At 49.8% G+C, this 24,253-nt stretch overlaps 1 protein-coding gene across 4 annotated transcripts in view; it reads right to left on the bottom strand.

Annotated features, from left to right (window-relative positions):
* Positions 1 to 22,785, bottom strand: part of TOMM20 (translocase of outer mitochondrial membrane 20) — a 180,503-nt gene extending 157,718 nt beyond the window's left edge. For 3 of the 4 annotated variants that reach the window (XR_005748715.1, XM_040350699.1, XM_040350698.1), the window contains exon 1: positions 22,493 to 22,785. Coding sequence is in view for 3 of the 4 variants with exons in the window: in XM_040350699.1 (XP_040206633.1) it covers positions 22,493 to 22,619 (127 nt within the window). In the remaining variant the exon portion in view is untranslated. The remainder of the gene's footprint in view (positions 1 to 22,492) is intronic. The other variant, XM_040350697.1, reaches the window with a different exon arrangement.
* Positions 22,786 to 24,253: the final 1,468 nt, after the last annotated feature.

Here is a 24,253-nt window from a genome sequence, read left to right on the forward strand (position 1 = left end):
CGAACGTCGCTGCGCAGGCGCCGTATAGAGCAGACTCTATACGGCGCCTGCGCAATGACGTTCCGCTTCCGTCGGAAAGTCGTGACGCGCAGTATGCGCCGGTCGGAGGAACGTCAATCAACTAGGTCCGGCAAGACTCATACCCGGAAGCCAAGGGATGAAACGGCGATATGCGATATGATCGAGGTATGTACGAAAAAAAAAAAAAAAAAGCCAGCCTACCCGCAGTGTTATTGTTAGAAATTTGTTTTAGGGGGAACCACCCCTTTAAGGGGGCTGAATAATTTTGCACGCCCAATTTTTCAGGTTTTTATTTGTTAAAAAATGTTTGAAATATCCAATAAATTTCATTCCACTTCATGATTGAAAAAATTACAGTTTTATATCTTTATGTTTGAAGAGAAATGTGGCAAAAGGTCGCAACGTTCAAGGGAGCCGAATACTTTCGCAAGGCACACACACACACACACACACACACACACACACACACACACACACACTGATACTGTCCCCACCAACTTGCCCGCTCAGGAATCTTTGGAACGGGCCGCAAACCTCAATACCTTCCGATTGAGTCGAGAAGCCAGGAGATCCACGTCTGGCGTGCCCCATCTCCGGGGCAAAGTAGCTGAAACACTTCTGGGTGTAGTGACCATTCTCCTTGGTCCAACATCTGGCGACTTAGGCAGTCTGCTTGCCAGTTTTAAACACCCGGAATGTATAGGGCCGGCACGCTCCGCCCACCGAAGGATGTGAGCGACCTCCATTGCTGCAGCCGAGCTTGTTGTTCCTCCTTGATGGTTGACATACGCCACCACCATGGCGTTGTCTGATTGGATCCTGACTGGATGTCCCTGAAGCCTCAGACCATGTGGAGAGGCACAGTCTAATCGCCAGAAGTTTCAAACACATTGATCGGCAGACAGGATTCCTCCTGCATCCATCGACCCTGTGTTGACTGAACACGCTAGACAAACCCCCCCCCCCCCCCAAGCCAGTCAGGCTGGCATCCATCATGATCACCATCCAGCGAAAAGGAAGGAACGACTTCCCGGACTGAAGGGCTGGAGATCTCAGCCACCATACCAGGGAAGCCCTGACTAGTTGACTCACCCGGATTTGACAATGCAGGGACAACAAAGACTTGTCCCATTTGTACAGGATTTCCTTCTGCAAGACACGAGTGTGGAATTGAGCATACGGTACCGCCTTGAAGGTGATCACGAGACCCAGGACACGCATGCAGAAGCGCAGTGTCGACCACCTGCGGGATGCCAACAGCTTCTCCGCCGACCAAAGAATCTGCAACTTCTCCAAGAGGAGGTAAACTCTCACCTCTGGAGGAGTCCAGAATTAAGCCCAGGTACTCCAGGTGAGTCAGCACCAACAACAACTTCTGCAGGTTCAACACCCGACCAAACTCTTAAAGAGTCTGACTGGGGATCGCCACGTCCTCCTCTAATTCTGAGCCTGAAGCGGCTCCGAGCAGGAGGTCATCCAAGTAGCCTACGATAGCAATTCCTTGCTGTCTCAGCAAGGCCAGAATCCGAGCGAGCACATTGGTAAAAACCCTTGATGCTAATGCCAGGCCAAAACGGGAGAGCCACAAACTGGTAGTGGTCGGCCCTGACCGCAAAGCACAGAAACCTGATGCCTGGAATATATGGGGACATGCAAGTATGCGTCCTTGATGTCCAAGGATGCCAGAAAATCCCCCGGATGGAGTGCGACCACAGACCGAACTGATTCCATCCTGAATTTTCATACCCTCATAAAGGTGTTGAGGGTCTTGAGATCCAGGATTGGACGGACCACATCCATTTTCGGGACTACAAACAGATTCAAATAGAATCTCTAAAACCTTTCCGGCAGCGGCACAGGTACTATTAACCCACGCCTGGTGGCGTCCTGCACTCCCCCTAATAGGGCGTTCCGACGAGCCGGAAGAAGATGAAGGTTTAAGGGATAGAATCTGTTTGGTAGACAAGAGACTCTTTCTTGTACCCCAATGAAACCACTTTGCAAACCCACTGGTCTGGAGGTCCATCGAGCTGCAAACTCGCGAAGATGACCCCCCACCCGAGAGTCGGGCAGGGGCAAACCTTCATGCTGTTGCAGATTTGTTTGCAGGCTTGTTTTGCTTGCGAATCCAGGGACGCTTTTGTCACTCAGCTGGCCCCTTGTCAGCCTGGGAAAAGTTTCCTGCGGGCCCAGACTGACGAAAATACTGCTTCTGAGCAGAAAAGGAGGGCCCTGGTCTACGGCGGGGCTTCTTACCTTTTCTGGATTGTGGGAGTAACGTGTTCTTACCCCCAGTGGCATTCCTAATAATGTCATCCAGCGAGGCTCCAAATAGCCTCTCTCCCTGGAAGGGTAAATATGCCAGAGCCTCCTTGGAAATCTGGTCCGCGGACAAGCAAATCAGGCGACGTAGTACCACAGCAGATACTGAAGCTCTGGAGAGCAAGGGAGCTGTATCCAAGGCTGCATCGCAGAAGTACTTAAGGCCATGCACCAACTGATCGGCCAAACCCGTTGCTTCTCCAGCTTGCGGTGCAACAATTTGCCAATTTCGACACCAGGGCCGTGGCCAATAGTGGTCGCAATGCTGACCCAAGCATGGACCGGGCCACCGCTTCGTACGTCCTGTCAGTAGGGTCTTTGAATGCAGGGGTCCCCTCTACCGGAATTGTGGTGAACTTGTTCAACCTAGACACCGGGGGGTCCACAACTGGGGGAGATGTCCATTTTTTTCAAAAGGCTTTCCTAAAAAGGGGGTAACGGACCGGCATGCGTTTCGAGACCGGAAAGGTCCTCTGCGGTCGTTGCCATTCCTTGTCTATAAACGTAACCACTAGCCGACCAGCTGCCGCCGTTTTACGGCGGCAGCTCGGCTGCGCGAAATCACGTATTACGTCATTTCAGCCAATAAGGGGGCGACACGCGTGCCCAGCGATCACCGCCGGACACCCGCCATCGCTCGTTACAGAGCGAGAACTGTGTGTAAACACACAGCTCCCGGTCCTGTCAGGGGGAGAAATGACTGATCGCATGTTCATACAATGTAGGAACATCGATCTGTCATTTCCCCATGTCAGTCCCACACCCCCCCCCCCTTCAGTTAGAACACACCTAGGGAACATAACCCCTTCCTCATCCCATAATGTTAGCCCCTTCACTGCCAGTGACATTTTTACAGTAATCAATGCATTTTTATAGCACTGATCGCTATAAAAATACCAATGGTCCCAAAAATGTGCCCGAAGTGTCCGCCATAAGGTCGCAGTACCGATAGTAATGGCAGCGATCTACGATTTCTAATATATATATATATATATATATTTTTTTTTTTTTAATAAAAATTCCATAAAAACTACCCCCTATTTTGTAGACGCTATAACTTTTGCGCAAACCAAACGCTTATTGCGATTTTTTTACGGAAAATATGTAGAAGAATACGTCAGCCTAAACTGAGGAAAAAAATTAAATGTTTAATATATTTTTGGGGGATATAATGCAAACCAATAATGTATCACGGGGGTGGGAAGTAGGCCTGCCGTCCTGTAAGACTTACCAGAAATACAGCTACCGGTAAGTGTAACTGTTCATTTCTCTAGTCGTCCTCCAGGACGGCACCCTGAGAGAGAAGCAAGTAGCTTCAGGCCTACCTTAGGGCGGGACCACTGCTTGCAGGACCTTTCTCCCGAAAACCAAGTCCTGAGGTGACAGTAGGTCGACTCTATAATGCTTCAGGAACGTGTTCTGACTTGACCACGTCGCTGCTCTGCAAATATGCTCCACCGAAGCTCCGGCCCTTTCTGCCCAGGAGGTTGCTAGTAATCGCGTGGAGTGTGCTTTGATATTAGGAGCTACCTTACCGGCTTGTACATAAGCTAAGGAGATTGTCAGCCTAATCCATCTTGAAATAGAGGCTCTGGACGCCTGAAGGCCTCTTTTCTGACCGAAAAACAAATTAATAGGTGAGTAGAACGTCTAAAGGCCGTAACTCTCTCTAAATAAGTTAATAGACATCGTCTAACATCCAGACAATGAAAGGAAGCTTCCCCTTCATTCTGGGGGTTTGAACAAAAAGAAGGGAGGATTACCTCCTGTGACCTGTGGAACTTTGTCACTACTTTAGGAAGGTAAAGGGGGTCCTGACTTAGAACTACCCTGTCCTCAAATAAACGAAAAAATGGCTCTTTAATAGAGAGCGCCTGCATATCACCTATCCTCTTGGCCGTCGTGATTGCCAAGAGGAAGGCGAATTTAAAGGTGAGTAACCTGATGGGGATAGTGTCAATTGGCTCAAACGGAGCCTTGGTAAGTTGGTTCAACACTAAAGAAAGATCCCAGGGTGGAACCCTAGAGATATGAACTGGGGACAACCTGTCTCTGGCTATAAGAAACCTTTTGACCAGGGGGTCCAGGGATAGACGTCTATCCAAAAAATATGACAAGGCTGCTACCTGAACCCTTAGAGTCCTTGTGGCTAACCCCTTGTCTACTCCATCTTGGAGAAATTCTAAGATGACGAGGTCTCCTGCTGGGAAACCTGTCTCGCTGAGCACCAGCGAGAAAAGATGCCCCAGGTCTTGGCATAAATACACCTAGTGACCACCTTCCTACTGGCTAGAAGCGTGTCAATAACTCTCTCGGAGCAGCCCTTCTCCCTCAGGCTCCGCCTCTCAAGCACCAGGCCGTCAGCTTGAAGAAGCTGGGCTCTGGGTGATAAATCGGACCCTGACGAAGAAGATCTGCCCAGACAGGGAGAAGTAGGGGAGGCGACACTGACCCTCGCTCTAGAGCGGGAAACCAGGCCCTCTTGGGCCACCAGGGTGTGACGAGAATGAACTTCCCTACTGCTAGATTTACCTTCTGCAGGACTCTCGGAATCAGGCTCAAAGGAGGGAAGGCATAGGCTAGCTGAAACCTCCATATCTGTGCCAATGCATCCACCCCCTCCGAGCCGTTTTCTCGGGAGAGAGAGAAGAACCTCTTCACCTTCCGGTTTGCCCTGTGGGCAAAGATCTATCTCTGGGTTGCCAAAGTGCTGGCATATTAGACTGAAAATCTCTGCATTTAGTTCCCATTCCCCCTGGAGAATGGGATGGCGACTTAAATAGTCTGCCTCCAGATTGAGGGTCCCTTTCAGGTGTACCGCCGAGAGCGAGATAACTCTCTGCTCGGCCTAGCCCTGGATCTCTAGGGACAAGTCTAGAAGGGTGCGAGATCTGGTGCCCCCCTGATGGTTGAGGAAGGCCACCGCGGTCGCATTGTCGGAAATGATCTGGACCTCCTGGTCCAAGACTCTGTCCTCGAATGCCTTCAGAGCCTCTCCGACCGCTAATAGCTCGCGGTAATTTGAAGAGGCCCCCTTCTGTCGTTGTCCCCAGGTACCCTGGGCACGGAGATCGTCCAGATGTGCGCCCCACCCCCATGAGCTGGCGTCCGTGGTGATCCTGACCGGATTGGTCTGGCCCCACGACAGACCTTGCTGTAGGTTCTGTGGGATGAGCCACCAGCCCAGTGAGAGCTTCACTGGTTCTGGGAGACTGATGCTGAGCTCTAGGGATTCCCTTTTTCCGTCCCAGGAGGAAAGAAGGAAAAATTGGAGGGGTCTGGAGTGGAGCTGTGCCCACGGGACTGCTGGAATACAGGAAGTCATTAGACCTAAGACTCTCATGATGTCTCTGAAGGAGGACTCTGCTTTTTCCAACGTTGATCTGACCACTGACATGAGACCTCGGATCTTGTCGCTGGGTAAAAGGAGCTTCCCTCCCAAGGAGTCTATCAGAAACCCTAGATAGAGTTTTTGCTGTTCTGGAAGGAGAGAGGATTTCTCCCTGTTGATGATCCACCCCAAGGACTCGAGGGTAGTCATTGCAGTGGCCAGATCCGCAAGAAGGAGATCCCGACTTTGATTGTATAGTATCAAGTCGTCGAGATAGGGAACTATCGCTATCCCTTGTAGGTGCAGGAAAGCGATCGCCTCCGCCAGGACCTTGGTAAAGACCCTTGGACTGGAGGCCAGTCCGAAAGGAAGGGCAGCAAATTGCCAATGCTGCACTCCCTGGGCGGAGGCGATCGCGAACCTGAGGAACCTCTGATGCCCCAAGAAAATCGGGACATGGAGGTACGCGTCTCGTAGATCGATGGTGACCATGAATACCTCCCTCAGTAGGAGCCTCCTGAGGCTGTAAATACTCTCCATACGAAACTTCTTGTGGAGGAGGGAGGTATTCAGGGGCTTCAGGTTTATTATCAAACAACATTTCCCTGAAGGCTTGGGAACCATAAAGATGTGGGAGTACACACCCAATCCTCTCTGGTACACCGGGACTGGTACTATGACCCCTTGATGTGCCAGTTCTGCAACATTTTGTAGAAGGGCTGCTGATTTGAGAGGGTCCCTGGGTAAATGCGTCAAAATAAAGTTTTGAAGGGGAAGCTGACGGAACTCTAGTTTGTAACCTTCCCTTACAATCTGGAGAATATGTGGACTTTGAGTAATACTCTCCCACCTGGGAAGGAACTGGGAGAGTCTTCCCCCGACCTTCCCGTCATTTAGTGTCCTTGTCGCTGGGTTTGGGATTGGAAAAGAGGATACCTTTTTGTTTTTCCTTCCCAGCACCCCAACGCCTGTTGTAAGGGGGCTTCTTTTCTGAGGGACGTTTTCTTGTTTTGTCTAGGCTTAGCAGGAAAACGAACCCCTTTCTCTGAGGATCTAGTCAGGGCCTGATCCAGGCCTGAACGAAAGAGCAGGGAGCCCTCAAAGGGAAGACCACAAAGGCGGTTTTTGGACGCATGTTCCCAGTTCCACATTTTGACCCACACTGCCCTTCTGGCAGAATTGAGGAGGGCTCCTGTTTTTGCAGCAGAACGCACCGTTTCTACAGAAGCATCTGCTAAATATGCTACTGCGCTCCCTAAGAGTTGAAGGGATTCTAAAATTTCCTTAGAATCTGACCCCTGGGACACATGTTCCTGCAATTTTGAGATCCAGGAATTGGCATTTCTTGCAACACAGGCCGAGGCTAAGGCGGGGCCCAAGGCAGCCGCGTTAGCCTCCCAGGCCCTACGCAAGGAGGTCTCTGCCCACCGATCCATAGGATCCCTCAAATTGCCTGTGTCCTCAAAAGAGAGATCCAATTGCTTGGAAACTTGCGCGAGTGGAGCGTCTAGTCTAGGAATTTAAAAAAAAAGTTGATTCCTCCTCCTTAAAGGGGCAACGTCGTTTCCAGGTCTTGTACCTCAAAAGCTTCTTCTCTGGCTCTGCCCATTCCCTGAGGATAATATCCTTTAGGGATTGGTGTACCGGAATAGCTTTGGCCTGAGGTTTTAGCAGGCCTTGGTATAGCCTATCCTGAGTGGAAACTACTTCCGCAGGTTGAGGGATCTCTTCAGAGGCATATACTGCCTCTAGGAGGCCTTCCATATCGTCCGCAGCAAAGACATACCTGCCTGCCCTAGTATCCCTCGCTTCCTTCCTCTGCCTGACCAACAGAACCATCCTCCTGAGGAGGAATCTCTGAGTCCTCAGAGTCAGACACTAAGGAACCAAGGGATTCCTGGCGGACTCTAAAGATCTGTGAAGAGGAACTCTCTTGAGAAGAGGGCCCTGGGATGGGGGGGGGGGGGTTCAGGCTCTTTGCTCTTTAAAAACACATGAAATTCCTTGAGCGTAGAGAGCATTTCGGACTGTACCTCAAGAAACCCCTTCAGAATCTCAGAGGTCTCCTTCCCTGCTAGTTTAACAATAGATTTAGCACAAAAGGGTTTGAAATAATCTGAGGGTAATTTGCAACTACAGTAGCCACATTTCTTGGAACGACCAGTGTCCTTGATTGAACGACTAGCACCCCCCTGGGCAGCGCAATCCTCCCCTAAAAAGGAAAAGATACACAGGTATGTATGTAAATGCTAAGAAACAACACTGGATTCTAGCCCACCATACCTGCACTCAGGAAGACTCACCCCCTGTGGCCTCCTCTGCAGCCAGGGTCGAAGATGACCGGACCTCTCGCTCCATCGCGTGAGGATGACGGCTCCGCTCTCTCTCAGCTGCTGCTGTCCTTTTTCCGGTAGGACGTACCGTGTGTCTCGCCGAGACTGGCGTGCTGGAGCTGCAATGCGCCATCTTTACCAGGCCGACCCGGAAGTGACACGCGTGTGTGACGTCCTTGCCTCGCGCCGCCGGCTCTGAGAGACGCCGGTTTGGCGCCAAATTCAAACGGCAATGAACGCCTAGGAATCCAGGACGACCCGGCCGCAGCCCCAGAGCGCACAGAAGGCCCCCACCCCCAGAGAGAGCTTGACCCACAGACCTCCAAGGTAAGGGGAAAGCTCAGGGAGAGAGAGTGGATCAGCCCCTGGAGCTCCAGAATAGACACCTATCCCCAGGAGACTCCAGCACTCAGGGGGGTTCTTCTGCTCACATAGTGAGGCCCCCCTGAGTAAGAAGGGACCCCCTAGGAGTGGAAGTATTCGCTAAACCCAAAGGCTACCCAGTGCCTGCGGTTTAGTTCCCAGGGGGAGACCACCAGCCCCAGGCCTTAGGTCAGGAAAAAAATAAACGTTTCGCTGTGGGGAAACACAATCAAGAACTGAGGAGCACGGGAAGGGGCGGGGTTTTTAACCTCTTTTTTGATTGTGTTTCCTGTCAGGAGAAGCCAGTCATCTCTCAGGGTGCCGTCCTGGAAGACGACTAGAGAAAAAGCACATTTTGTTTGGGAGCCACGTCGCACAACCGTGCAATTGTCAGTTAAAGCGACGCAGTGTCGAATAGCAAAAAGTGGCCCGGTCATTGACCAGCAAAATGGTCCGGGGCTGAAGTGGTTAAAACTCTCAAAATAAGTTAAAGGAAAAAGGTTTGCCGTGAGGGTCGACTTGCGAGACCCAAAACGAACACGCACCTCAGTAGATGCCGCAGTAGCATCCTTCAATTTGCGGTGATAAGTAAAGGTAGACCGATATATCAGCTGGCCGATATTTGGCCATTTTTGATAAATCGGCATGGGCCGATTATCATCAAAGTTAGGCCGATATTTTACACTGACCGCCGTTCCTCCTCCCTTCTCATCACTCAGCGGCTCTGGCAGCATCAAGCGACATGCCGAGTGTGAAACGGACAAGAGAGAGTGAGGAGCTGTCAGCTAGATGTCGGGGGTGGGCGGGACCCAGCAGCTGTATTACACCAGCCAATGGGATGGTATCTGGGCAGGCCGCTACATGTATGTGGCCCCGCCCGCTTTCTAAAGCAGCCCAATCATTGGTTGGTGTAATTTAGCTGCTGGGTGCCGCCCACCCCCGATATCGAGCTGACAGCTCCTCTCTCCACTCTGTTAGTTTCACAGTTACATGGCTTAGTGTGAAACCTGCCAGTGCCAATCAGTGCCACCTGTCAGTTCCAAACCAGTGACACCAACCAGTGCCAGCTGTACTGAGGACATCAAGTGTGTGCTAGATTGACAGGAGTAAGCAGGAAGGCGTGTAGTGAGGTTTTTTTTTTTTAAATCAGCATCATATATCGGCCGCCCCAATTTCTAAATATCGTCATCAGCCAGGGAAAAACCCATATCGGTCTACCTCTAAGTGATAAGTGCTCCAACGAGTGCCTTTCCCTGCGCTGCCCCGGACAGAGTCTTCCTCACTGCCCGAAAGGTCCTGGTGCGCATCCTCTGACACCTCAGAACAGGGGACCTGTGCCACGGCCAGGCCAGAGGCTTGGTCTGCTACAGAGGCTTGGTCTCCTTGGTCTGCTACAGACCAAGGGGTATATCCCAGAGGAACTCACCGCCCTGACTAGAGCCCTGCTCAGCGCATGCGGCCTGCTCTATCTCCCTGCACAGTGTGTGCCTGAGGTGATCTGCCGTTCACGCAATTCAGAATGAGCATTTCCAGCGCTAGAGGCCAAAACCACAACAAGATGGCCACCTCATGAAAAAAATAGGATTTGTTGTACTCACCGTAAAATCCTTTTCTCTGAGTCCATGGACGGACACAGCTCCTTAAATCTTGACAAGTGGGTTATGTTCCCTGTTTACAGGAGAGGACTAGGCAGAAACATGTTAGATAATTAAATACATGTTACCTTAACAGAGTTGAAGAGCCCCGACCAGGGGGCGGTCCCTCCAGACATAACCCTCCTCACTGCAGCATGCAGCCTCAGTTCGTAACAAGCAGTACAAACCTTAAAAGGAGGTGTGGGAGCGGTGTCCATCCATGGACTCCGAGAAAAGGATTTTACTGCGAGTACAAAAAAAAAAAAAAAAAAAAAAACTATTTTCGCTCATCGTCCATGAACGGACACAGCTCCTTAAATCTTGATAAGTGGGACGTCCCCAAGCAGTGTCAAAAACGAGGGGTGGGAAATAACCGACGTTAGACCTACCGGTAACGGTGTTTCTATGAACCTTCCAGGACGGCACCCGAGAGATGACTGCAGGAAACACAATCACATGACAGTTTAAAAGGCCCCGCCCTTCCCCTTGCTCCTCAGTATGCAATAGAGTAATCCCTAACTGGTTCACAAGGGACGTAGTCCTTATCGGTACTTACCTTTTCTCCCTTTCCCCATAGGGTGGGAAGTAGGCCTGCCGTCCTGGAAGGTTGATAGAAACACCGTTACCGGTAGGTCTAACGTCGGTTTTCTCTTACCACCTTCCAGGACGGCACCCGAGAGGATAATTGAGTAATAAACACAGGCCTACCTTCAGGGTGGGACCACAGCTTGTAGCACCTTTCGACCAAAGGCCAAGTCTTGCTGTGACAACATTTCCACACGATAGTGCTTCAGGAATGTATGACGGCTGGACCAGGTGGCCGCACTGCGGATTTGTTCCCAGGAGGCCCCTGCTCTCTCAGCCCAGGAAGTTGCTATGGCTCTGGTAGAGTGAGCCTTGATCTTTTTGGGAGCTGTTGCTCCAGTACATACATAGGCTTTGGATATTGCTTCTCTAATCCATCTTGAGACTAAGGCTTTTGATGCCTGCAGTCCCTTCCTGGGCCCAGCGTGTAGAACTAGTAGGTGGTTAGATCTTCTAAAACTCTTAGTTCTCTCTAGATAAATAAGAAGACACCTTCTTACATCTAGCAAATGAAATTTCTTTTCTTTTTCGTTCTTTGGTTCAGAACAGAAGGACGGCAATATTATGTCTTGCGTCCTATGAAAAAGGGATGCCACCTTAGGCAAGTACAGGGGGTCTGCTCTAAGGGTGATCCTATCTGGCTGCACCCTCAGGAAGGGTTCTTTCATGGATAGCGACTGCAAATCCCCTACCCTCCTGGCCGAAGTAATGGCTAACAAAAAAGTCAACTTTAAGGTTAGAAACTTAAGGGGAACCTCTTCTAGAGGTTCGAATGGGTGTATAGATAACGCCTCTAACACCCTAGTTAAGTCCCAAGGTGGACAACTATATTTTTGGACTGGAGAAACTCTTTCTCTAGCTAACAAAAAACGTTTTATAAGGTCCTCTTTCGCCAATCTTTTATCAAGATAGGCTGAGAGCCGTTATTTGGACCCGAAGGGTACTAACTTTTAATCCTAAGTCTACCCCATCCTGGAGGAAATCCAGGATAACCGGGATAGAAGTTGAAGCTACCTGTCTTTCCTTACACCAGGAACAGAAGGTCTTCCATACCTTTTGGTAAATCTTTTGAGTTACTGGTTTTCTGCTCATGAGGAGAGTATCTATGACCTTCTCTGAGCAGCCTTTGCGTTCTAGAATCTGGCGCTCACTAACCAGGCCGTTAGCTGGAAGAATTCCGGCTTTGGATGGAGTACTGGGCCCTGCCTGAGGAGATCTGCCCTGTACGGGAGCTTCAGAGGCTCCACCATCGCTCTTAGGTTTGCGAACCAAGTTCTTTTTGGCCACCATGGTGCTATCAGAAGAATCTGGCCTGGAGACCTGCTGAGTTTCTGAAGAACTCGCGGAATGAGCGCTACCGGCGGGAAGGCATAGGCCAGCCCGAAGCGCCAGGTCTGGGATAGCGCATCCAGACCTTCCGACTGTAGTTCCCAGGAAATCGAGAAATACCTTTCTACCTTCCTGTTTTGTCTGTTGGCAAACAAGTCTATTTCCGGTTCCCCGAAATACTGGACCAAGTGTTGAAAAACCTCTGGGTTCAGTTCCCAATCCTCCTCCCTCAACCTGTGACGGCTGAGGAAGTCTGCTTCTGTATTGCTCGTCCCCTTTATGTATATGGCCGAGATAGAGAGTACTCTTTCTTCTGCCCATATCAGAATTTCCTTGGAAAGTTCTAGTAGGGGACTGGACCTGGTCCCTCCCTGGTGACCTAGGTACGCTACTACTGTAGAGTTGTCTGAGCTTACTTGGACTTCTCTGCCTCTGATGTCTTCCTGGAAGGCTATTAAGGCTTCCCCCACTGCTCTGAGTTCTCTGTAGTTGGATGACCTGCGAGCTAGTGAGCTGCCCCATTGCCCCTGAGCTTTTTTCCCCTCCAGGTGGGCGCCCCACCCCCAGGAACTGGCGTCCGTGGTAACCTTCACTGGGTTCCACTGAGCCCATGGTCGCCCTCCCCTCAGGTTTTTGGCAGATGTCCACCACTCCAGGGAGGACGGAACCTGGGGGGTGAGCAGTATTTTCTGATCTAAGGACTCTTTCTTTTTGTCCCATGAGGACAGGAGGAAGAAGTGTAATGTCCTGGCATGAAGCTGAGCCCAAACTACCGCTGGGATGCTTGCTGACATCAGGCCTAAGACTCTCAGAACATCCCTTCTGGAGAGTCTGGGGTTTTTGATAAGGTTCCCAACTGCTGAGGTTAGTTTTAAAACTTTTTCTTCTGGTAAGAAGAGTCTCTGCTGTCTGGTGTCCACCAAGTATCCCAGGAAGGTCTTGACCTGTTCTGGTTTGAGGGAGGATTTTTCTTTGTTGATTATCCACCCTAGGCTCTCTAGGAGTGCCATTGCTTTGTTGGCATCCCGCGAGACTTGGGCGGCTGATTTTCCTGAAATCAGCAAGTCGTCTAAATAGGGTATAAGGGATATGCCCTGAAGGTGCAGGTATGCCACCGCTTCTGCTAGGATTTTTGTAAAAATCCTTGGGCTGGAGGTTAGCCCCAATGGTAGTGCTCTGAACTGCCAGTGGAAGGTTTCTCCTTCCACTACGACCGCAAACCTCAGATATACCTGGTGATGCACGTGGATTGGCACGTGAAGATAGGCATCTTTGAGATCTAGGGTCACCAAGAAGGCCTCCTTCATGAGGTTCTTTCTTACCGAATAAATACTTTCCATAGTAAACTTTTTGTATTCCAGAAACTTGTTCAGGTTTCTCAAGTTTACTATTAGACGGTATTTTCCGGAGGGTTTTCGCACTACGAAAATATGGGAATAAAATCCCTGGTACTGCTGAGCTTTTGGTACTGGTACCACCACTAGTTGTTTGGCTAACTCCTGTATGCCCTCCAAGAGGGCAGACCTTTTCAGGGAATCCCTGGGAAGGTGAGTAATGGTGATCATGGTGGGGGGTGTAGTCAGAAATTCTAGGCGATAGCCTTTTTGAATTATTTGGCAGATGTAATGACTGTTCGAAATTCTCTCCCAAAGAGGGAGGAATTGAGATAGTCGACCCCCCACTCTGACTTCGTCGTCACTTGGACGGTTTGTCGCTGGGTTTTGGAGGAGGGAAAAGGAGGTTGTTCTTCCTGTTCCCTTTGCCAAAGTTCCAACGTCTAAAAGGTTCCTTTTTGGCTTTCTGTCTACCCTGCCCCTGGGGGCCTCGAAAAGTTTTCTTGAAACCTTCTTTTTTGGGCTTAACTGGGAATTTTTTACCTTTCTCTGATGACCTAGCAAGGACATCATCCAGGTCTTTCCCAAACAACAGGGAACCTTGGAAGGGGATGCCACAGAGTTTTCCCTTGGATGTAGCATCTCCCTCCCAGGCCTTGATCCAAACTGCCCTCCTAGTAGAGTTAATGAGGGCTGCTGTCTTGGCTGCTGCCCTTGCAGATTCCGTAGCTGCATCTGCTAGGTAAGCAATCGCCTTCCTTACCACTGTAAGTGACTCAACTACCTCCTCCGCCTCCAAATTCTGGGCGAGGTGGTCGGTGAGTGTCTCTACCCAAACATCTGTATTCCTAGCTACACACGCTGCTGCTAAGGCTGGGCTTAGTGCTGCCGCATTGGCCTCCCAGGCTTTTCTAAGGAGAGACTCTGCTCTACGGTCCATCACATCCTTGATGTTACCCGCATCCTCAAAGGAGAGATCAGATAATTTAGTGACTTGCGACAAAGCCGCATCAAGTCTAGGAAGCTTAAAAAAGACTTCCTCATCTTCCTGGGAGAAGGGGAATCTTCTTTTCCAGGTTTTTTGTTTGATTATTCTCCTTTCAGGGTCTCTCCACTCCTGAAGGACTAACTCCTTGAGGGATTTGTGCAGGGGGAATACTTTAGATTGAGCGTCACTCAGGCCCCTATAAACTTTATCCTGTGCTGAGGTATGTTTAGGGGTCTCAGGAATTTCCTCTGTGGCGTAGATTGCCTGGAGGAGACTCTCTAGATCTTCTACAGCAAAGAGGTGTTTTCTTGGACGTGTGTCCTCCTGAGACTGACTAATGGAGTCTCCATCTACCTCTCCTGAGCTGTGCCTAGACCTAGGTAGACTGACTACCTCACTTTCTTCACCGTCTGCTTCCCCCAGAGGGGGAATTTGTGAAGGTGTAAAGAAAACGCTTGGTCCCCTAGAAAAGGGGGTCTCCTGAGAGGAAGTGCCTTCCTTAGGGGTAAGTTCCTCCGTTTCGGTCTGTGCTGACTGCCCTGCTGCCTCCCTGAAGGCCTTAACTGTTGCTAACATTTCTGTTTGCATAGATGAGAGAAAACTCTTCATCATGGCAGCAGCCTCCTTTCCTGCCAGTATATTAATACATTTATAGCAGAAAGGTTTTGTGTAGGACTTGGGGAGCTTCTCTCTACAATTCCCACACTTTTTAGAGGAACTATGCCCTGTAGCGGAAGGAGACTGAACTGAGGCCTCCTGGGGTCCGCTGGGGGTTTCTGAAAGACATGAAATATGCATTTTAAATTGTATTTTTCCCCCAAGACTGCTGGCTGTACTGGGGAGGGGAGGAAGTGGACGAGAAGGGACCAGATCCTGCTCCGGTCGTTCCCTAAAAGTTTGGGAACTCTCACCGCTTCCCCCCTCCTTTTCCAGGGGGATTGGTACTTACCGCCCCCCGACCTGGATCTGCCAGCGGTCGTGTCGGTCTTTCCGTCCTCTTCCATGAGGAGGGTGACTCGGTCCTGGCTGTCGGTACTCCTGTACTGGTCACCGCAAGCCGACCCGTCCACCACCCACGCTGTCTCCACGTTCCACTGGGAACTTCCGGGTTACGCCGTCTGGAACCGCCCACTTCCTGTGATGCAGTTCCTGTCTCAGAACGAGGCCTGGAGCGCGGCGTTTTTGCGTCTGGTGACCCGGGAAACGGCGATTTGAATGGTGGTGGATTCGATAGCATACAGTGATGGCTCACCTCCCCGCAGCTCAGAGCACTGGTGCTTACATAGGGCGACCTGTGAGTTTGGACCGAAGTCTACAGGTAAGTTCAGCCCTCCCCTGTCTCACAGGGGTACCTTCGACCCTCGCCGGTCTCTAGGTTTCCATTAACAAAACAAACGTGTCGCTGTGTTCGAGAAACAATCAATACTGAGGAGCAAGGGGAAGGGCGGGGCCTTTTAAACTGTCATGTGATTGTGTTTCCTGCAGGAGGAGCCATCATCTCTCGGGTGCCGTCCTGGAAGGTGGTAAGAGAAACATTAGTAAAACCAATTTTAATTTCACCCCAAAACAAGCAGAGCTCCTCAACAGAGGAGGTGCAACTTTAGACAGTCGCCTGCAAAAAAACAGCGGCCAAAAGAAGCAGCAGAAGATGCACTCACAGCAACCATGTAAATTCAGGAAAAACGTTGACAAGAAACTGGTGTATACCTTGCTTTGTATGTCTATATTTGTAAAAATGTAATAAAAACTATTGTTAAAAAAAGATAGATAGATATAGATATAGATATAGATATAGATATATATATATCTATATCTATATCTATATCTATCTATCTATCTATCTCTATATCTCTCAGGGAAAACGTGAACGGACGACCAAGTCGCCGCCTCGAATACCTGTGAGACGGACGCATGATGTCGGAAAAAAAAAAAAAAACACAGGAAGCACCAATTGCCCTGGTCGAAAGTGCCGTGACCGGAAAGGGAGCCCACCCTTTAAGAGCGTAGGCCTGTATGACAGCCTACCTGACCCACGAGAAACGGTGGTTGACGAGACCGCCAGGCCCTTTTGTGGACCAGACACCGACACAAAAGAGAGTCAGAACTCCGAAACTGAGCCGTAGCAGGCTGATAAACCCACGAAGTGCGTACCACGCCTAAAGAGAGAGAGAGAGAGAGAGAGAGAGAGGCCAAAAGGGGAAGTATATGACAAACAAGGGACCCACCAGGGAACGGGCCGCAAAAAGGCCACTGGAAAAAAACTACAGCCAAGGCTGAAATCTGCCCCCAAACGGTGCTTTAAAGCAATTTTTAGATCCACTCCAAGCTGTAAAAACAGCAGGATCCTGGACACCGAGTACGTCCGTGGATGTCACTCCATCTCTTCGCACCAAGAGATGTAGGCCTGCCAGTCACGACGGCAGATCCTCCGGAAAAGACTACTGTGCCCTCAGCATTGTTGAGATGACCAAATAGGGCAGACCCCGGTCTCTTAAAGTCCAGCTTCCAATAGCCATGTTGAGCAAGTCAGTGACTGTACAACAGGATGAAACATGGGACCTCGAGACATCTCGAGACATCTACCCTGGCCACCGCCAGGGTAGATGAACCAAGGACGCCGAGGCCAAGCTGGAGCGATTAGAAGCATCGGGATCTCCTAAGCCTCCACTGTGTAGCAGCCGAGTAAGCAACTACAATGGCAGAACGGCAAAAATTGCCGATACAGACCCCACAGGGCCACCAGCACGACTGACGCGTCTGTATCAGATCACTAGACCTGGCCACTAGCTTTGACACCCTTGCGGTGGAGACGAGCGGCCAGGTGATCCATGCCCTGGGAGGCTCACCTGCAAGGGAGCCCAGCACAAAGACCAGACACCCTGGTCCAGCATCTGGCGACTCCAGTAGCCCGCCTGCTGGTATACCTGAAAGCAGACCGAAGTCACTGCCGTGGCGTTGTCCGGCTGAAGCCAGATCGGATGACCTTGCAACCTCCTCGACCACGAGGAGAAACATAGCCCGATCACCTAAAATAGGACAAAGACCGGTAGACAGGGTCCACAGCACCTGGTGGACCCAGGCGGTCACCCACCCAGGCACTAGTCAGCCCCGACCCTGGGTAACTAGACGAGAGCGGGCACATACAGGGAGGTGTGTCCGCAGATCCACGCAAGTCCACCGACTCAGACCCGACGGGACCCCCCAGGCCCACAACCCTTGAGGCTGGCATTCGTCGTAAATACCAACCACTGGAAGGAAGGAAGAAAAAAAAAAAAAAAAAAAAAACTTCCCAGACCGAAGAGTCAAGGATCTCTGTCACCAACTCAGAAAAACTGACTAGGTGGTGCACCGGAATCTGATGATTTCAGAAACAAAGCGACTTCTAACACCTGGACAGTATTTCCCCCGGAAAACCAGAGTGTGGAACTGGGCATACAGTACCGCCTTGAAGGAGGCTACCCACAGGCCCCAGACCAGCAGGTGCCCGGAGAGAAGACCGATTGCGTGATGCCAACACCTTCACCGCAGACTGAAGAGTCAGCAATTTCTCCAGAGGAAGAAGGACCTTCGCCACTGAGGAGTCCGGATCAACCCAAGATACTCCAACGCCGAGTCGGAACCTAGCATGCCCAGGATTTGAACCCTGGGTCGCACACATGGAAGGCGGGCTTGCTGCCACCGAGCTACACCTTCTGGTGTTTAACACCCACCCGAATCATCGGAGGGTCCGAATGGGAATAACACATCCACTAGGTCTGAGACAGAAGTTGCTCTCAGAAGAAAGTCGTCCAAGTAGCCAACGAGGCAAAGCCTCGGTGTCCCAACCAAGTTAGGATAAGTGCAAGCTCCTAGCTGGAAACCCATGGTGCCGACATCAGATCAACAGGGAGGGCCACAAGCTGACAGAGACCCTCTCTCACCATAAAGTACAGAAAGAACACCGACATGTGCAAAACGGGACATGCATGTATGCGTCCCTGATGTCCGAGGACACCAGGACGTCCCCCGGATGGAGCGCAGCTACCAAACGAATGGATTCCATGCGGAACTACCCGACATTCACAAAGGTATTCAGGGCCTGAGGCCCCTAGAAATCCCCAAATCTCTCGTCCTGCAGGAAAGGTAAAATTACCCCGCAGTTTAGCAAGTCCCATACTGCCCAAGGCAGACCGACGGGCCGGGAGAGGAAGATACGAGGAAAGAACTTTGTTCTGTGGATAGGGGGAACCCCATCTAGTACTCCGAAGAGACCACCTCGCAGACCCACTGGTCGGAGAGCAGGAAGGTTTTACCGAATTGTGAACCTGCAAGCTGCCCCCTCACCTAGAGACAGGGAGAAAAGGCTACATACATTGGCAAGATTTGGGTGCCGGCGTGATCGCTTTGCACTCAGGGACGAATTAGACCCCCAGCTGGGCCTTTGTCGGCCTGGGAGGGTTGCCCATAAATAATACACACACATAGTGTGTATGAATATTATGTAGGTATATGCACACACCCTTGGAGGAAACCCACGCAGATACAGGGAGCGACAATGCAAGCTCCAGGCAGATTGGTGTCAGTGTCTGATTTTAACAAATGACTCACTTACTGCCAAGTAATGGAGTTAACCACTACACCACCGTGTGCATAAAACCCATTCTGAGACAGACCTATATGAGGCCCTGGACCAGCTGGTCCGCTAGCCTAATAACTTCGGGGGAGAGTCGCGCCCCTCCGCTGTCTGGTGCAAAATGCTCACTCCGTGAGTGACTTAGACCCCAGAGTAGCAGCCACAATAGGCCGCCAGTCAGACCCCAGCATGGAAACATGGAAAGGGTCAATACTTCGGATCTGCTATCAGTCAGATCCATACAAGCGGGGGTCCCCGCAATAGGGAGAATGGTCACCTATACATGACATCCGGAGGGTCCACCACCGGAGAAGAAGCACATAAAAAAAAAAAAAAAGGCACCGGCGCGATTCTGAGGTAAAAGAAAGCCCGCAAACCTCCGAGCGGAGGCCCCCCTTATGGCAGACAACCCACACTATTAGCGGACCACCCACACAGCGTGCAGCCCCCAGTTCAGGACCCCCCAGTAAACAGCAGAACCCAGCAATGCATGGGGAGAGAGGGAAGGGATGGGGAGAGAGACCCTAAACGACCACCCAAGAAATGCCCAGCTGCTCCATCCTGCCAGGACAGGAGGAACCTTACTTTCCCATACCACGGGGACCGCTGGATGCGTTGCTGACAGACCCACTGCCGAGCAGTATGAGCTGTATCTACAGGCTGTCTATGTGTAGAGGATTTGTGAGTGTGGTTTCTCTAATTAGTCCACAATCTCTGTTTTTTTTCGGCCATACTACACTATGAGCATTTTCCTTTGATTTTTTTCTCTCCCCTCTCTATGAGCTGGCTTTCTGAATCGGCAAGTGGCAGTATTGGACTGTGGATGGGAGGTATGGTAAAGTGCTGAGCATTTCACAGGTGCTCTCTAACATTAAGTCAGTCTACATGCTGGATCTGTGAATGGTTCATTTCTTGCTGCTTTTACCTGGTGTTTTTTACTTCACAGTGTTTGCACAAGTATCTATATTATCCAGCCTGTCACCCAGCTGGCAGTTGACCGTAGATCTCAGGATCAAAAAATAAACAAAAAATAAATAAAATTAAAAAAAAAAGTTCTCCAGGACCAATGGGCCCCTAGGGAGCCAGGTCCTTCTATGCTAGGCAGAAAAAAACAGAGCTGCAGGGTGAGGGGTTATGACCAGAGGGCCCACCCCCTGGGCGGTGCTGTTTGGCTTTGCTGTGTTACATGTTTTTTTTACTGTTTAACATGTCAGCCTAGTCCTCTCCTGATAGACGGAACATAACCCTACTGTCAAGAATATTTGGGGCCGTGTCCGTCCATGAATGAAAGAGAAAACTTGTTTGTATACAATGAAACTGAAGATAATTAAAGACCAACTCTAACTTAGCATACAGAGATAGGCAGAGTGGCACATTTGCTGTCACTACCCCTACCTTCCTCACCTGTCACTGGTGATCAAAGATGCTGTCTGCTTGACAGGCAATAGGCTCCTAGCAACCAGTGAGGTTGACAGTGGGTGGGGCCTGAATTGAAATCTAGGGGACTAGTAAGTCATCAGGTCAGATCTCTCTGTGTGTGATCTACAGCAGGTGGATTTTATAGTCAATAGGCTGTCTGTTGGTAATGTATTCACCCACTGATTGCTGTCATTCACAAGAGGAACAAATGTTAAAGGAAACTGAATACCCATCAGGATCCGCCCACTCAGCTACAAAACAACTTTGTCGCTGGCAACTTACAGTTGCAGCAGTGGGGATGAAGCCTAGCTGCACCGAGGACCAAGGTTGAGCACAGGCATGTTCAGACAAGTTCAAACCCACCTGAGTTATCCTACCAGGAAGCTGTCTAAGCGGAAAGCCAAATCACTGGCAGCTGAAGCATGTGCATATGTATAAATGTGCATCTGTGGGGCAGGAAATGACCCCACCGCCTAAGATTGGCTGTCCGCTTTGACAGCTCCCTGGCTCAGGCAGGTTCAGACTTGCGTGTAAAATGCGACTAAACTCATCCTTGCCGACGTTGGACTAGCTGGCAAGAGCTGCTTGTAACAAATTCATTCATGCAACCATTTCTAACAGGTACATGAATATGCTGTCCACACTGACACTTAGACCCCTTTCACACTGGAGGCGTTTTTAGACCCCTTTCACACTGGGGCATTTTTCAGGAGCTTTGGCGTTAAAAAAAGCACCTGAAAGAAGCCTCATCTGCAATCCCAATGTGAAAGCCCAAGTGCTTTCAGAGCCCTTTCACACTGCAAGCGCTTTCAGAGCCCTTTCACACTGCAAGCAACCAAAAAATGCTGGTAAAGCTCTGCTAAGACCCCTTTCACACTGGGGCGTTTTCAGGCGCTTTGGCGTTTAAAAAAACGCCTCAATGGGAAGGGCGCTTTAGGAGCGGTGTATTCACCACTCCTAAAGCGCTGCGGAGAAGCTGCTTGCAGGACTATTTTTGATGCCCTGCCAGCGCATCGCCTTAGTGTGAAAGCACTCGGGCTTTCACATTGGGATTGCAGATGAGGCTTCTTTCAGGCGCTTTACAGGCGTTTTCTTTAACGCTAAGACCCCTTTTACACTGGGGCGTTTTTCAGGCGCTATAGTGTGAAAGCACTTGGGCTTTCACATTGGGATTGCAGACGCAGCTTCTTTCAGGCGCTTTACAGGCCCTTTTTTTAACGCTAAAGCGCCTGAAAAACACCCCAGTGTGCAAGGGGTCTAAAGGCGCTAAAAACTGCATCTGTAAAGCACCTGAAAAATGCCTCATCTGCAATCCCTGTGTGCGCTGGCAGAACATAAAAAAAAAAGTCCTGCAAGCAGCTTCTTTGAGGTGCTTTAGGAGCGGTGTAAGGCTCTTCACACTGGGTCGGTGGCGGTAAAGCAGCGCTTTACTGTCATTTTTGTGCCACTTTTCAGCTGCTAGCGGACAAAAAAGGGGTTCAATTTTGTCGGCATAGCGGCATTTCAGAGGCGCTGCCCATTGATTTCAATGGGTGGGGCGCTTCAGGAGCGGTGCTCCTACAGCGCCTCACAAATGTGCCTGGCAGGACTTTGAGGGTCCTGCCAGCACACCACTCCAGTGTGAAAGCCCTCAAGCTTTCACACTGGAGAGAAAGTAGCGGCTTTTTCAGGACGCTTTGCAGGCGCTATTCTTAGCGCTATAGCGTCTGCAAAGCATCCCAGTGTGAAAGCAGCCTAAAGCACCTCTGCCCATTGAAATCAATGGGCAGCACCGCCAAAGCGCCTCAGCAGCAATGCTTTGCAAGCATTTAACCCTTTATTTAGGCACTAGCAGGGGGTAAAAGCACCCCGCTAGTGGCCAAAAAGCACCTCTAAAACAGTAAAGCGCTGCTAAAACTAGCAGCGCTTTACCCCTGACGGAAAAAGGCTCTTATATAAAAAGTAGGGTAGAATTCTAAAGTGTGTCATAGAAACACGTTATAAATCCCCTGAATATGTAACAACACCTCTAGCCTGTGTGAAATGTGCACGGAGTGCTGCTCCCCAGAATTCCTACTCAGTGGTCCCCTTATTTCTACAAAGCTAAAAGCCCCAATGTGTCCTTCACAGGAAAGGCTGAACGATACGTTATTACAAGAGAACCCCCGACTGATATCTGTGCTTTACTAATCCCGTGTCACAAAAATCAAACGAACTGTTCAGCAATGAATACCGCTCTTACTCTCTCGCAGCCGGTTCTTGAAGTTGGGATCATTCCTCCGTTTCCTGTCAAAATAAATGCAGTAACCCAAAAACAAGGCCCCGCAAACGCCTGCAGCTATGGCGCTAGTCTTTCCCACGACCACCATCTTGCTCTGTTTCTCCTCTCAGCAGCGGACTGAAAAACTTCACTGCATGTAACCCACACTCTCCTTTAGCACCTGCGAGGTTAAAAAAAAAAAAAGAACGTCTCACAATTAATACGTCATATCCCGTCAACCTTTAGCACGTTTTTTTCCCATGCTTTGTTGAAAAGTATGTCCTTGAGATGAGTATGTTTTGTCAATTATGGCGACCCGTCAGAAAGTGTAACGGAAAAGACGGTGCGTCGCCGCCATCTTGCTACACCCCGAACTCTTCCATAGTAAGGATACACTGAGAAGGGGTAAGCGGACATCTTGTTACACCCACCGGAGTTTTGCATTATACACGTTTTTTTAACAGTAAATTGAGTTTATGTAGTGAAATACAGTACTTATAACTCTGTGTGAATATTTACATGTTGAATTTTAAAAGCAGCAAACTTCTGTTCGATTGACAAACTTGTAAGATCAGCACGCTTGCCGCAGCTTTTTAAAATTCAACATCTAAACAGTATGATGGAGGTGTAAGTCCTGTATTTCACTATATAAAGTCAGTTAACTGTTAAAAAAAACGTGTATAGTGCAAAACTCTGGTGGGTGTAACAAGATATCCGCTTACCCCCTTCCCAGTGTATCTAACTTACTAAGTGCGGAGTGTAGCAAGATGGCGGCAATAAATGTCACTTCCATTACATATTCTAATGGGTCACCTATATGGCGACATGTCAGAATTAGTAACGAAAAAAATAAAAAAAGACATTATTCTTAAAGTGGGGGTTCACCCTAAAAAAAAAAAATGTTTTTGTCTACCATGCCATCCAGCATACTAGCGTCAGCTACAGTATGCCTTTATTTTTATTTTTTTCGCTGTACTCACAGTTTAATCCATTAGTTAAGTTTCAGACTCCCGCGGGGAGTAGGCGTTCCTATGAAAAGGGGAACATGATTGACGGCCAGCTATGGCGTGTCACGCTTCCCAAAAATAGCCGAAATAGGACTTGGCTCTTCACGGCGCCTGCGCAGTCAGCTCCTAGTCTGTGCGCAGGCGCCGTATAGCGCCGTGAAGAGCCGAGTCCTACTCCGGCTATTTTCGGGAAGCGTGACGCGTCATAGCCGGCCGTCAATCATGTTCCCCTCTTCATAGGAACGCCTACTCCCCGCGGGGAGTCTGAAACGAAACTAATGGATTAAACTGTGAGTACAGCGCAAAAAAATAAAATAAAGGCATACTGTAGCTGACGCTAGTATGCTGGATGGCATGGTAGAAAGTTGTTTTTTAGGGTGAACCTCCGCTTTAATCTAATTTTTTTAACGTCCTGCAAAATAACAGCTGACTACATAGTTATAAAGAAAGAAAAACGACACAGACGTAAATCCTGCAGGTGTTCTGTCAGATTAGGAGGCCAGTCAGAATTGGTAACGGAAGTGACGTTCCGTCGCCACCATCTTGCTACACCCCGCACTCCCCCATATTAACGATACACCGGGAAGGGGGCAAGCGGACATTTTGTTACACCCACCGGAGTTTTGCATTTCACACTTATTTTTAATAGAAAACGGAGCTTGTAAGGAGAAAGTCCAGTATTTAGAAATCGGACAGACTGTTTAGATATTGAATTTTAAAAGCAGCCGCAAACCTG

This window comes from Rana temporaria, chromosome 4 (assembly GCF_905171775.1).
Source record: "Rana temporaria chromosome 4, aRanTem1.1, whole genome shotgun sequence".
Lineage (NCBI taxonomy): Eukaryota > Metazoa > Chordata > Amphibia > Anura > Ranidae > Rana > Rana temporaria.